The sequence below is a fragment of the Rosa chinensis genome, chromosome 2 (genome assembly GCF_002994745.2).
Source record: "Rosa chinensis cultivar Old Blush chromosome 2, RchiOBHm-V2, whole genome shotgun sequence".
NCBI lineage: Eukaryota > Viridiplantae > Streptophyta > Magnoliopsida > Rosales > Rosaceae > Rosa > Rosa chinensis.
This window is the reverse complement of record NC_037089.1, coordinates 81,434,176-81,448,521: the sequence shown is the minus strand read 5'-3', so window position 1 is coordinate 81,448,521 and position 14,346 is coordinate 81,434,176. Positions and strand designations below refer to the sequence as shown.

The 14,346-nt window shown below is 40.5% G+C and overlaps 1 protein-coding gene across 1 annotated transcript; it reads right to left on the bottom strand.

The window, feature by feature from the left end:
• Positions 1 to 11,351: 11,351 nt before the first annotated feature.
• Positions 11,352 to 12,953, bottom strand: LOC121051350. Its single transcript, XM_040513624.1, has 5 exons — positions 12,780 to 12,953; positions 12,598 to 12,690; positions 12,006 to 12,119; positions 11,658 to 11,909; positions 11,352 to 11,435 (listed from the first exon to the last, which is right to left on the bottom strand). The coding sequence occupies exons 1-5, from the start codon at positions 12,783 to 12,785 to the stop codon at positions 11,352 to 11,354; spliced, it is 549 nt and encodes a 182-aa protein (XP_040369558.1). The 5' UTR covers positions 12,786 to 12,953.
• Between the last annotated feature and the right edge of the window lie 1,393 nt (positions 12,954 to 14,346).

Genomic DNA, 14,346 nt, shown 5'->3' with positions numbered 1-14,346 from the left:
CGTAAAAATCATGAGCTTTTCGGAGAAGTGCCTGCCAATAAATCCGAGAGAATCGAGCCATGGAGCTCCCAGAAGCAAGTCGCAGCCTGGAACGACTAAGAGAAGAAAGGAAGATTGAAATTCATAGCCTTGAATTGTTACCGGAACATCAAGAGCTTGGGTCGAGGTAGAGAGCGATGCACCGGTGGCGGCGGTGAATCGTAGTAGTGGCGCTGCCTCTATGTGTAGACCCAGACGTTTGGCCACCGTGGGATTCAAAAAATTCATGGCCGAACCACAATCGACGAACATCTCGATCGGGCTGCCGTTGATGGTCCCATGAAACTTCATCAGTTCACTCACCGAGGTATTGGTGATGGCATGGATGGGCAGAGGTATGTCAGAATCGGAGCTGTGGTCCTCAGCGGGAGCCTCTTCGATCTGTAGGTCTTCTAGTGGACCCGGGGCTTCCAGGATTGTCAGAATGGGCTTTTTGCACACATGGGTTTTGGACCACGTTTCGTCACAGTTGAAACAGAGACCTTTCGCTCTCCTGTCCCTCTGTTCATTAGGTGCTAAGTGACGAAAAGGGACCGTTGTATTTTGTCTATGGGATGAGGTGCAAGCATAGGGAATCAGTTGGGTGTTGGATGTGAGCTGGCTGGGGTTGGGTGCTGGAAGCAAATTTGGGGAAGAGTGGGTTTGACCATGGGATCTGGGTGTATAATGCCAGAGGGAAGGACGATGGTGACGTGAGCCTCTGATGTCAGCAAGCTTAAGCTCGAAACGGGGTGCCAGACGCTGAGCTGAGGCCAGAGAGCGGGGTTCTAACGCGATGACGTCATGTTGTATTTCCGGTTTCAGACCACCGAGGAAAATGGGGAGCAGCTGGGAATCCGACCAATTTGGAGACCGGGAAGAGAGCTTGGTGAAAGCGATGATGAACTCATCAACTGAGGTAGTGTGCCGCAATTGGGAGAGGGCGGTTTGAATGTCTGTATCGCTGCCAGCGCTGTAATGCTCCAAGAAGGCTAAGGCAAACTGATTCCAAGTGGCACGGGGGTGACGCGTTTCGAAAGCGTTCATCCACATGCACGCATCCGGACCGAAGTGGGAGGCGACGGTGGAAATGTGCTCAGAGAAGGGAATGTGCTGGTTGCGGAGGTATCGTTCCGCCATGGTAAACCAGCCTAAGGCATCATCGCCGAGAAACCTGGGTAAATCGATCTTGGGTGGTCGGAAATGGTAAGAATCTTGGTGTTGGTGGGGGTTGAGGTGTTGTCTGTGGAAAGTAGTGGTGACAAAGTGAGGGATGTGAAATTCGGGAAGTGAGAGATCAGGAGAGGCCGTATGAAGGTTGTGAAAAGATGGCGGGTGGGTGGTTGAGGTGATGGTGGAGTAGTGTGGAGGAGTGGCGGAGTACGGTGGTGGAGGTGTGTGAGGAGAAGGAATCTGGGGTGTGGTGAGTTGAGACGTGGAAGGGGTGGGTGGGATGGGTAATATGAGGTTGGGCCATGGTGATGCAGGTACAGAGATGGTTCCAAAAGTAATAGTAGGGAGACTGGCTTGACTTTGTGACAGTGGTGGTTGACGCTGAGTAATGGCCTGCACAATTGTGCTCTGTAAGGCTGCCATCTGAGCTCAGATGTGGTTTTGGAAAGAATCTTGCTTTTGGTTGATGGCGTCCATCGAATGGTGGAACTCTGCTTGTAGCAGTTCAAAGGAATGGTGGAGTTCTTCCACATGGTCGGGTTGTAGCTCATCGGGTTGATAGGATGAGGAACCAAGTAGGCGGGTTTGTGGTGTGTTGGATAAAGGTGGGACAAAAGCGGAGGTGGTTGGGGTGGTGGAGGGATTTGAAGCTTGCAGGTTTCTAGCCGGAGCCATCCGGCTCTGATACCAGATGTTGGGACCAAGATTAAGGAGAAAGGAAAAATAGGAATTAAAGTTCAATCATCATAATTCATAATCGGTCTTGGCTAGTTTGCCTACACATAAAGATGATCTCGCATCCAGACAAAAGAGGAAGAAGACAGCAATGGTACAGGACCACCATTGCATACTTCCAGGTAAGCAGCACTTGGGCCTATTGGGCCAATACAAAAGAGATTAAGGGGGAATTAGCTGGGCTATTCCTAACACCAACCCACCTCCAACTCTCTCTTTCTCACAATTTCTTCCTTCTCATCTTTTTCATCCCACCTCACCAAGATTTTCTTCTTACCTCACCAAGATTTTCTTTTCACCTCACCAAGATTTTCTTTCCTCCTCACCAAGATCTCCTCACCAAAATCTACCTCACTAAGATTCAATCTTCTCATCAATTCCACAAATTTCAAAGGGGGAGCCCAAGCATCAAGAAATTCATCTCCATTAAATTTGGGTAAAAGTGGGAAGCCATAAATCAAGGCTAGCCATAATTGTTTTATAGCAATTTGTGGCTTATTCTTGTTACTCCTACTTCTCTTCACTTTGTTCCTCTTTAAATTTTGTATATTGATGTTTGTTTAATGATGGGCAGTGAGTAGATTTGTTGTTGGGGGCTAGGGTTGTGTGCCATAGTCCAAATTTTATGTAAAGGATGCCTATTTTAATGTCATGATGCAATTTAATTTGTTGGATGCTTATATCAATTTTTGTTGGGTTAAAATGCATGTCTAGGAGCCTAGTTAACTCTAGGGTGTGTATTTTGAGCATGTCTAGGATGGAGTTAGAGGCTTGACCTCCTTTAATTCCTAAGCTAGAAACCTTCAATTTCGTATTCGAGGGGTTATAAGCATGGTGATTTACACCCGTTGCGTGAATGCGCGGGCGGGTCGCTTAGTAGTCTAATTCCTCGATCTTTAGGCCTCTTGATGTGAATTAGAGACCCTTGAACCGGCTCTAATTCATGCCAAGTGAGTTCCTACAACCCTTGAACCGGAGTAGGAATACCATGAAAGGGAATTTCGGTCCTTGAACCTTGAACCGACTTGGATACGACTACCGCCAAGTAGGAAATTTGCATCTACATTAGATTAGCTTCTGACACATGAGATTTGGGTGAAGGAACCTCCCTAGTACCCGACATTCCCATTATATTGTTCACACTTTTCTAGTTTAATTTCCTTGCATTTTTATTAATCGCTTTACATTTTATTACTTTTTGTTAAGTTCAAATCCACTCTCAAACATTAAATCCATCGACTCATTTGTGTATACCCATCTTGAGGCTACAAGTTAGTGGCTTTGAATAGGCTTGTTGTGAACTAAGCCGAGCATTGCCAAGGCTTGGTGCGAACTAAGCCGAGCATTGCCAAGGCTTGTGTAGAATCGCTGTAAATCTGTATGTAATTAGGATTTTATTTAATTAGGATATCCTGTAATTATGGAAAGATTGTTTCCTATTAGAGTTAGACTACTCCTTTGTACTTGTATATATACCCTCATTGTGGGATGAATAGAATTATTGAATTAACCCTGAATTGAAGTATTCTTTTCTACTTGGTATCAAAGCAGGTTCAATCCTTTGAACTTGCCTGCATCCTTTGAATCCTAAATCCTGAATCCTGAATCCCAAAGCACACCACAAACCGCTGCGTACCACCACCATTAAAATCAAGCCATCCCTGAATTTTTTGAAACCCTAAAAAAACCAAACCTGAAAAAAATAAACAAACCCCAAATCCCTCAATGGCCGTTCAACGCCGACCAGGTCCTCCTCCAGGCTTCTCAGGTCCTTCTCCACACCGTTCTCTAGGTAAACTAAATCCATATGCAAACAAAAGGTGCATTATCTGTGGGGAATTAGGTCATAGCAAGGAGCGGTGCTATGAAGTGATTGGTTACCCTGATTGGTGGGACTTCACCAAGAAACCGCGAAAGAATCTGGGCAAGGCCGCTATTGCTACTACAGAGGAAGAGCATCTCGACAATGCCTCCGCTAATGTAGCGCAGTCAGGTATGAAGGGTAAGACTACTTTGAATAATACATGGATAATTGATACAGGTGCATCTGATCATATGACCAATGACCCAAGTCTTGTGAAAAACTTTAGACGTTCCCCTCAAGACATTGTCTCTACTGCTGATGGTACTCCAACTCAGGTCACCGGAGAAGGTTCTATTGCTTTATCTGATACCTTAAGTCTTGAATCTGTCTTAGTTGTTCCATCACTAGCTTATAATCTCCTGTCTGTTGGTCAAGTTATTTTAGCTCTTGCATGTATTGTGACCTTCTATCCGTCTTTCTGTGTGTTTCAAGACATTCTGACTCGACGGATTCTTGGTTATGGTGTTAGAAGGGGGAAATTATACTATCTGGATCTGACAGAGACTGGAAAGAAACAGAAGCATCTTTTGGGACAGGCTAATCATATCAACGGGGTAGAGAATGCGAAGGAAGCTGTATGGTTATGGCATCGCCGTTTAGGTCATCTATCATTTCGTTATCTTAAGAAGCTGCAACCTCAATTGTTTTCAGTTGTTAGTGATTTGGATTTCCACTGTGACATCTGTGAACTGGCCAAGAGTCACCGTATTTCATATTCACCAAGTCTTAATAAAAGTCTTGTTTCTTTTATGAAGATTCACTCCGATGTCTGGGGTCCTGCGAAAATTCCTTCTCTTTCTGGAGCTCGGTATTTTGTAACGTTTATTGATGATTGTACTCGCATGACATGGGTGTCAATACTGAAGAATAAGAGTGATGTATTTGGAATGTTTACCGAATTTCACAAAATGGTGGCAACTCAGTATCAACAATCCATCAGAGTGTTTCAGTCTGACAATGGTGGAGAGTTTGTGAATGGCCCAATGATTGAGTTTTGCCGGTCACATGGAATTCGTCATCAAACCTCCAATTCTTATACTCCTCAACAGAATGGTTTAGCAGAATGGAAGAACAGGCAGTTGATGGAAGTTGTTCGTGCTTCCTTGTTTGGTATGAATGTACCTCGATCCTATTGGGGAGAAGCAGTAAAATCAGCAGCATATCTTATCAACCGTACTCCTTCACGGGTGATTGAGTTTCAGAATCCTCATTAGAAGCTTCATACACTTTTGACCATCCCTTCTATGCCTAATTTGGAGCCCCGGGTGTTTGGGTGCACAGCCTATGTTCATATTCCCAAGCCTCAACGCAGCAAGCTTGATCCCCGTGCCCGTAAGTGTATCTTTGTTGGTTATGCTGACTTCCAGAAGGGTTATCGATGTTATGATCCTCTTACTGGCACTATACATGTCTCTCTTGATGTTGCTTTTCGTGAATCCGAGCCTTACTACTCATGGGGAGCTTCTCAGTCTTCCCTTCAGGGGGAGAGAGGTTGTGAAGGGAATCCTCGTTCTCGTTCTATTATTGATTTTGATGTCTTTGAAGACTTGGAAAATTTGGAAGATAGATTTGAAGGTAGAAATTCCGAAACAGAAAACGTGACTGCCGAACAGAATGACGTAACTGCCGAACAGAATGACGTGACTGCCGAACAGAATGCAACTGCCGAACAGAATGACGTGACTGCCGAACAGAATGACGTGACTGCCGAACAGAGTGTTGTGAATTCAGAGACAGAAGAGACAACTTTTTTGGATAGTTTGAATCAAAATCAAGACATATATGAAGCTCACACACAAGATATTTCCCCTTCTGCATCACCAACTGAAGATCCCGGTCAGAATGATCCACCTCAGGTACCCCTAAATTGTAATGATTCTTCTGGGTTAGAAAGTGTCGAACCTAGGAAATCACAAAGGGTTACCAAGGGAATTCCTAAGAAACAATATGAACCAGATATCAAAGCCAAAGCTAAATACCCTATAGCTAATTTTATGTCTAACCATAGGATTTCTGGGTCACATGCACTTGTTGTTGATCAATTATCTACTGTATCTATTCCTAGTAACGTGCAGGATGCATTGGCGGATCCAAAATGGACGAAGGCGATGAATGAAGAATTGGAAGCTCTTCAAAAGAATGCAACATGGGTGCTAGTACCTATGCCGGTTGGAAAGAAGACTGTAGGATGTCGTTGGGTATTTACTGTGAAGCTTAATGCAGATGGAACTATTAATAGATATAAGGCGAGGTTGGTTGCCAAAGGATATACACAACGCTATGGGATTGATTATGAGGAGACTTTTGCACCTGTGGCAAAGATCAATACTGTCCGGATTCTAATCTCACTTGCAGCAAACAAAGATTGGCCCTTGCACCAGTTTGATGTGAAGAATGCGTTTCTTAATGGGAATTTGGAGGAAGAAGTGTACATGGATATGCCCCCAGGTGTTAAAAATTACCCAAGTGATGTTGGAAAGGTGTGTAAATTGAAGAAGTCTTTGTATGGCCTAAAGCAGTCTCCAAGAGCTTGGTTTGGAAGATTTTCAAAGTCCATGAAAGCCTTTGGATATAGACAGAGCAATTCTGACCATACCTTGTTCATTAAGCGCAAGAATGGTAAGATTACAGCACTTATTGTGTATGTTGATGACATGATTGTTACAGGAGATGATCCGAATGAGATAAATGAATTGCAAAAGTATTTGTCAAAGGAGTTTGAAATGAAGGATCTGGGACAACTAAAGTATTTTTTGGGTATTGAAGTTGCAAGGTCTAAGAAGGGGATTTCACTTTCACAGAGGAAATATGTTCTTGATTTACTTGCTGAAACGGGGATGCTGGACTGCCGACCCATCGAGACACCCATTGAGATGAATCACGGACTTGCTATCTATCCTGATCAAGTGCCAACTGATAAAGGGAGGTATCAACGTCTTGTAGGAAGGTTGATTTATCTTTCACATACTAGACCTGATATTGCTTATGATGTGAGTGTTGTTAGTCAATTTATGCATTGTCCTAGTGAAGAGCATATGGATGCAGTCTTTCGTATTTTGAGGTACTTGAAGAGGGCGCTAGGTAAAGGGTTACTGTTTCAGAAAAAAGATGAATTGGAAGTTGTTGGGTACACAGATGCAGATTGGGCTGGTGATAAAACTGACAGACGTTCTACATCTGGATACTTCACTTTTGTTGGAGGGAACCTTGTCACTTGGCGTAGCAAAAAGCAGAAAGTTGTTGCCAGATCAAGTGCAGAAGCTGAGTTCCGAGGTATGGCACACGGAGTCTGTGAAATGTTGTGGATTCGTAATGTCTTGAAAGACCTGGGATACAAGCTTAAAAAGCCTATGGATTTGCATTGTGATAATACAGCTGCCATTGAGATTGCACATAATCCAGTTCAGCATGATAGAACAAAGCATGTGGAGGTTGACCGTCATTTTATTAAAGAAAATCTTGACAGAAAGGTTATTCGCTTTCCATTTGTAAACTCAGAGGAGCAATTAGCTGATGTTCTTACTAAAGGAGTGTCCAGGAAGGTATTTGACAGCTCAGTTGACAAGTTGGGCATGATAGATATCTATGCACCAACTTGAGGGGGAGTGTAGAATCGCTGTAAATCTGTATGTAATTAGGATTTTATTTAATTAGGATATCCTGTAATTATGGAAAGATTGTTTCCTATTAGAGTTAGACTACTCCTTTGTACTTGTATATATACCCTCATTGTGGGATGAATAGAATTATTGAATTAACCCTGAATTGAAGTATTCTTTTCTACTGCTTGGTGCCTTGATTGTTTATAGTCTTATTTTACTTTTTATTTTTCTTGTGTGCTTTTAGTATCCTACCGCCAATTATCTTGGGTAGGTCCAACACCTAATCCCCGAGGTACGATAAACTAAGGTTCAATTACTTCCCTTACTTGACAACGATTCGTACGCTTGCGAAGAGTTTATAAACCAAGTCAGAAGACCAAGGGTATTAGTGACCGAAACAACTGTTGATCCATTCATCCATCCAAGCACGTACGAAGCAACATGTGTGACATGAGGGGTACCTAGTGACATTAAGTAGGAAACCTTTCAGTTTCATATTTAGTTTCTGATCAGCTCCAAACCTAGGGCAGCAGTAAAATATATAAGTTTTTAGGCCCGGGACTTTGTTTTTATGCGTATATATGCTATTTGACATTTGTTAGGCCCTGTGACTCTGTAAGCAAACGGGCAGCTCGATCGAGCACTATGAGGTATTGTCATTAGAAGGCATGCCATAATCCTCATAAGCATATCTAATATTCCTCATAACTTCATTTCTCCCATATATCATTTCTTTGTTGGTCCGGACTCCGAAGGTGGTAGGAAGCGAGAGGAAGGTTTGAGCTCCACACAGATCGAGAAGCTGCGGAATGGAGAACAGCAGTTCTGTTAACTTGCAAGTGTTAGCCATCTTACTATATATGATATATTTTGCTTTAGTTCCTCTCAATCTTAGCTTATATATTCTTTTAACATGCATGCTTTTGATCTTTACGGTTTCTGTTAATATTATTTAGCCCTATGTAGTTTTTTGTTGATAGAAATGTAAAGCTACTGCTGTTGCAACTCTTAGCTATTTCTGTCAAGTCGCTCTTGATGTTTTATAGTTTCTGCTAAAGAAGGGAAGTTTCGTTCTATAGTTATGTTCAGCAAGACGTAATTGAAAAAAAAAAAAAAATATATATATATATATATATATATATATATATATATATACGGAGGCGTTCCAAAGAGGACGTCCGCACTTTCGTTAAAGTGCGGACGGCGCTGCTGCAGCTCGGCTCGGGGCGCGACGGAGCGGCGGAGGTTGCCGGAAGGATGCCAGGGGTCGGGCGGAGAGGTCTGCAGTCGGTGGAGTCGCCGGCTACGTCGTTGCAGCGCTGCCCAGAAAACCTGCAGTTGCAGGTCGGGTTGCTGCCCAGAACCTGCAACTCGGACCTCCTCCGACCTCGAACGCTGCCCAGACCCGTCCGCCAATATATTAGAATGTAATGGCTAACCTGTAAGTTACAGAATTGTTATGCGGCTGGAGCATAATCATAATGACAGTCCGAATCGCAATATTCTAGAGTTGCTTAATATAATTGTGCAAGAAGTGGAGATGGAGATGACGATGATGACGGTGGATATGATTACGCCCCGGCAGCCCGGCTACATCAGCATGGATATGACTTGGAGTTTGGTTCACTTAGCTTCCCTTATTTAATTTTCTAATTTGGACTTTTTGGAAGAAATTTGAAGCCTTTAAATCTCAGCGACCTCTTTGATATATTAAAGAATATAGGGAAGTTCCATGTAGTAGGAACAGAGGGCTCTGTTTTTAAAATTGACCCTCCCTAATTTTATAATTTGTAATTCATTCATAGCCATAGACCATAGTCGATCTTTTTCACTAATTAGATAAATAAATTCTTACTCGATTAATTTTCTTATGGTCTTAACAATAACAGAATGGAGGAGTGTGCACGCCGGACCAAATCTATGGTGGGATCAAACACATGCATTGTTTCTCTCATTGCCATCTTAGGCTTTTGCCTCCAACTGAAATTTGCATATTCGTCTCCAGACTACAGCAGTACACTATTGATGAGGCTGTTTGTTATCGACGTATCCGCTTACTTCGGGTCAATAGGTGTCATGATACTCCAAACTGATCACGTACGACAGACTTTCGTAATTTAATGAATAGGATCATCATCTTGGTGGGAACTTTTGCTTGCATTTTAGAACTTCTCATCCTCGTTCCCCCTTTTGGATGGCTCGTTCTCTTCTTCTGAGTATCTGTTTTGTTAGCGTTGCGAGTAAGTCATACCAATACTTGAAAACACAATGTGAAAGTGCGGTTTCAGCTCTTGTTCTAGCCTCTGGCGAATTGAAAGAGAAGCTGATAGCGATGAATGGCCGTTTGATGGAGAATTTTGTAGTTTCAGGGATTTTTCGTGCCTGTGAAAAACTGAAAAATCTTATCAGAATTTTCCGCTGCACTGGGCATGAAGCCCAGAACCAGAACCAGATCATCAATGGGTTACCTGTTTAATTTATAACTACAGCCTACCATGTGTGTACACTTATTAATAGAATACATAGATACAATAAATTTGGAGTTTTGGACATATGATTTCGCAAATTGATGATATTGTTGTATTAATCACTTTAAGTTTCAAAATATTCTCTCTGATTGAGTTTGGGGCTTGAAGCAGAGGCAGTAATTAGTTTCGCAGAAAAGAGCGGGAGCAGAGTAGTTTTGACTTTTGAGTTTTGGAAGTGGGCCGGACCAATCTGGCATAAACAGCCCGTTAGAACAAGTCAGTTCATTCGGCCCACTATCAAATTCTATGGGGCATGTTGTTGTTGCATTATTGCATGAGGAAGTCACGTGCTGATGAATGCGTATTTGTGATCTGGTACATTGTCCCTAGTCATTCAATCTTCGCCCATATTTAGCGCTTCGCGCGTTTCATTCATAAGTCAAACAGATAATAGTAAAGGAACTTCCTTCCTGGAAATTGCTAGAAAACGAGCTTTCTAGATTCTTAACGACTGTGGACTATGTAATCACTATAGGGTATACGGTGTGTATTCTATTAAAACGGCTTCATGTTGTGTCGAAGAAAATAACATTTCATTACAAACATCTTGAATTGAAAAATTTAGATTAGTCATACAAAATACTGCAGAAAATAAGACAAACAATATGGAGCTCACAACGCACTACTAGAAAAACCCCCATCACACACGGATGAGAATCCGTGTGAAATGGTAGTATTCCATACGGATATCCGTGTGAAAACGTTAATACACACGGTACAACGACGGATTAATAATCCGTACGTATTGCTGGCGTCGCTAATACTACTTTCACACGGATTTGTCTAATCTGTGTGAATGCATTGGTGGGTCCCACTTACACCACAACTCTTGCTATTACGTCCAATCACCCAAGAATCCGTGTGTTTCAATAATCAATATATAATACTTTTTGCTATTAATATTCTTATTTTACTTTTATTAATACTTGTCTCACATAGATGAGAAACTGTGTGTTTTGTCAACATAAAAATAAAATAAAAATATCTCACACAGATGAGAAACTGTGTGTTTTGTCAACATATAAATAAAAAAAATATATTCAATTTAATATGTGGTCATCTATATATTTTTTAAATAATTAAATAAATCATATATTTAATGCAACTAAGACCAAAAAATAAAAGCTCAAATATTCACAATATCCATCCAAACATAAACAAAACTTTACATTAATATATAAAAACATACACCATGCTTCTCATTAATATACGTTAAGAGTTTATGCTGCTGCATTTCTCCTGATACAAAATAAGGCCTATTTCAATTCCCTAAGATTATATAACAGTTGGTCAAGATGAACAAAATTTAACAAAATGACCAACATTAAACAGCATTCATGTGCATTTATATAGCAACAATAAAGTACTGTTTAATAGGTAACTGAAATATGCTCACCAACGCATACCTATTGCATTTCTCTTGATGCATTCTCATGCTAGAGCTTCATCTGGAAGAGCTGATTGCATTTGAGGCATTGAAGTTTCCCCTTGAGATGATGACACTTGAGAAATCTGCTGAAAAAAATTCAAAATATGTGTGTTATCACCAGCAACCCCTTTCATCATGTCAGCCATTTTTGTAGCAAAAGATATTTGCATATTCTCTTCCATTTTCTTCATCTTCTCCATCATTTGTTTTTGTTCATCTTTTATTTTCTCCAACTCTCCCTCACGTTGTTTTTCTCTTTCAGCAACTTCATTTCTCTCTCTTGTAGCTTCACTTCTCAATCTTTCAACCTCCATGGATGCTCTTTCAGACACTTTTTTTTGTTCCTCCACAGCAGCTCTTAATGCCTCCACCTCCTTTGAAATCCCTCGTTTCTCTGTATGGATAAACGGAACATCTGACCATGTATACCCGGTCCCCATTCCCCTAACGCGGTTTCTCTTCTCAACACCAAACACCTCTGCATATATGTCTTCTACAACTTCAAGGGTTATGTCGATATTTTGGTTCCTTTTTTCTGCTTCTTTTTGTTCCAAGCTAAGCTACAACCGACACAAATAATCATCAAATTATATCTATTTCAAGGACTATATGGCCTTTCAAATAAAACACATAACTATAATATCATTAATACTAACCACAGCTTGTGTGGATGCTTCATCAATGTACTGTGTCTTGGAACCCTTTTTTAGGTGTGTTATCTTGAATCTTTCCTTACGGTTCGGCGGTGCATCTTTGTTGTTTTCAACTTGCTGTCAAATAAGAGCCTATTAGCTTTTTGGTAACATGCAGTGGTTATAATATTGTAGAAGTATAGATAAATAATACTACATGAAGATTTTGAACGTTGCACATCATATATATGGTTAACAAGTTTAGCAAGTTTACAGATCTTTTGCATTTGATATATATTTCCCAACACCAAATCACAAATGATATTAACAATATACAGCTAATTAAAGCATGGTTTGATCTGAAACACACTATATATGATGTAAGCTGAATACTTCAATATGTAAAAGCACAAATATACTTCCTAACACCAAACTAATCATAGATGATACTAATAATATTATGGTGCAGACCTAGATGACGCTCATTCAATGGGACATGTCAAACCATTAAAAGAATTACATAGTAGAAGTGAAATTGGGATTCTCATTAAATAAACATCAAATAAAACACTCAATATTGTATACGATCAGATATAAGATCATAGCTTAAACTCACCCATTGATAGATTTTAGCTGCATAAGTCAAAGTTCCAGTTGTGTGGCTAATCTTCTTTTGTTTCCTGTTATTGACATTTATTGCAGCCTTTTCCTATTCACAACCATCTCTAAGTTAACACGAGTAATATTTGAAACCCCAATTTCGGTTAGTAACAAGTTTTGGATATATTGTTTTCTTACCTTCATCTCGACTCTGTCTAAGTTTTCCACAAACTTAACCCATTGACCGTTGTCCACACCATGCTCACCGCACAAGAACCGTACAGGAGAATCTTGATGCGGTTCCCAAAACTTTTTTTTAGTTGATGCTTATGTTGCCTCCAACGATCATTGATTATGTCCACAACATACTTCCTAATCTTGTGTTGTTTAGATAAAGTCTCTGGAACAGACCAATCTATAGTTCCCTGCAATATGATGCATAAATTAATCTGAACAAACTCATTTATTCAAGTATGAAAAGCTAAAAATTGATATTTGATACCTTAACTCTTTCCCACATCCTATCGTGGTTGTCCCACTTTTTGAATTCAGCAAAGGATTTGACATCAATAGGGTAGAGTCCAGCATCAGCGGCCAAATACCCAAGATAACGAGAAAATTCTCCACACTTCTCTGTTGGCCATATTGGCGCACCACTGTCACCCCACAAAACATTTTCCCTCTTTCCGCGCCTACCCCATTTTATTATATTTTTTCCTCTCCCATTGTTGTTCTGATCTTCGTTGTTAACATCACCATTACCATTTGAAGCATTCTCATTGTATACATTACTTTGTTGTTCTTGGCTTAGGAGAACATTCTGCACATCTGTTGTTTCACTAATGCCTCCTCTGGTGGCTTCCCCCATGTTGTCCAAGCCTAATTGTTCAAAGTCATAATTAACATCACCTGGAAAGCTCTCCATATCTGAAAACAAATGCACTATAACCTATAAACTTTATTACTGATACAACTATTACTTTTCCAGCACCACATCCAAAATTATTGAGCACATCAAACATAAAACAACAGGATACTGTAATCGGCTAACTAAATACTCAGGTATGAAATAAATAGTTGATGTTGCACATAAATAGAGTTAAAGTCACAATCCATTACCAATTTAGGCCTCTATCAAAATAAAGGCTATTACGGAAAAAGCTTAAATTGATAATTTTTGTTCTTGGCACACCTTCCTGGTATGAAAATTGGGATGGCTATATATGATTTTGATAGCTTTTAATAAGCAAACTATAAAAGTTATGTTCTTGCTCATATATGATCATATAGTATAGATACATATATGAAACCTAACCAAGGAACGACCAAAAACACAAGTAAGGCTTGTATTTAGAAGAAAAGTATTATGCTAGGGTAGACTGATTAAGAACGACAGTACCTAAGCAAATTTGCAGCTTCTTTCCAGTAAAGACCACCTAGTAGCTTCAATTTTTGGACAATACCTGTCTCACTATTTGCATAAAACGCTGAGAAATAGCTGACAAGTACAGGACACGCCTTCGATATGTACTAACCTTCGATTGAAATTGAGATAATTACATGAGCCTAATCGATCGAGCGGCCTACTACAAAGAGATTGAGGTTTTGGGGAGAAAGAAAGACATTGTTGAGAGATAGGCTTCTGTGTTTGGGGTGTTTGGGAGTAAAATAATTTGATAAATCAGGTACATGTGATATGCTAAAAACAAGCGCTCAACTTAACCCTGCAAGATGTAGTCGTTAGCAATATAGAGTAAGCAGGGAT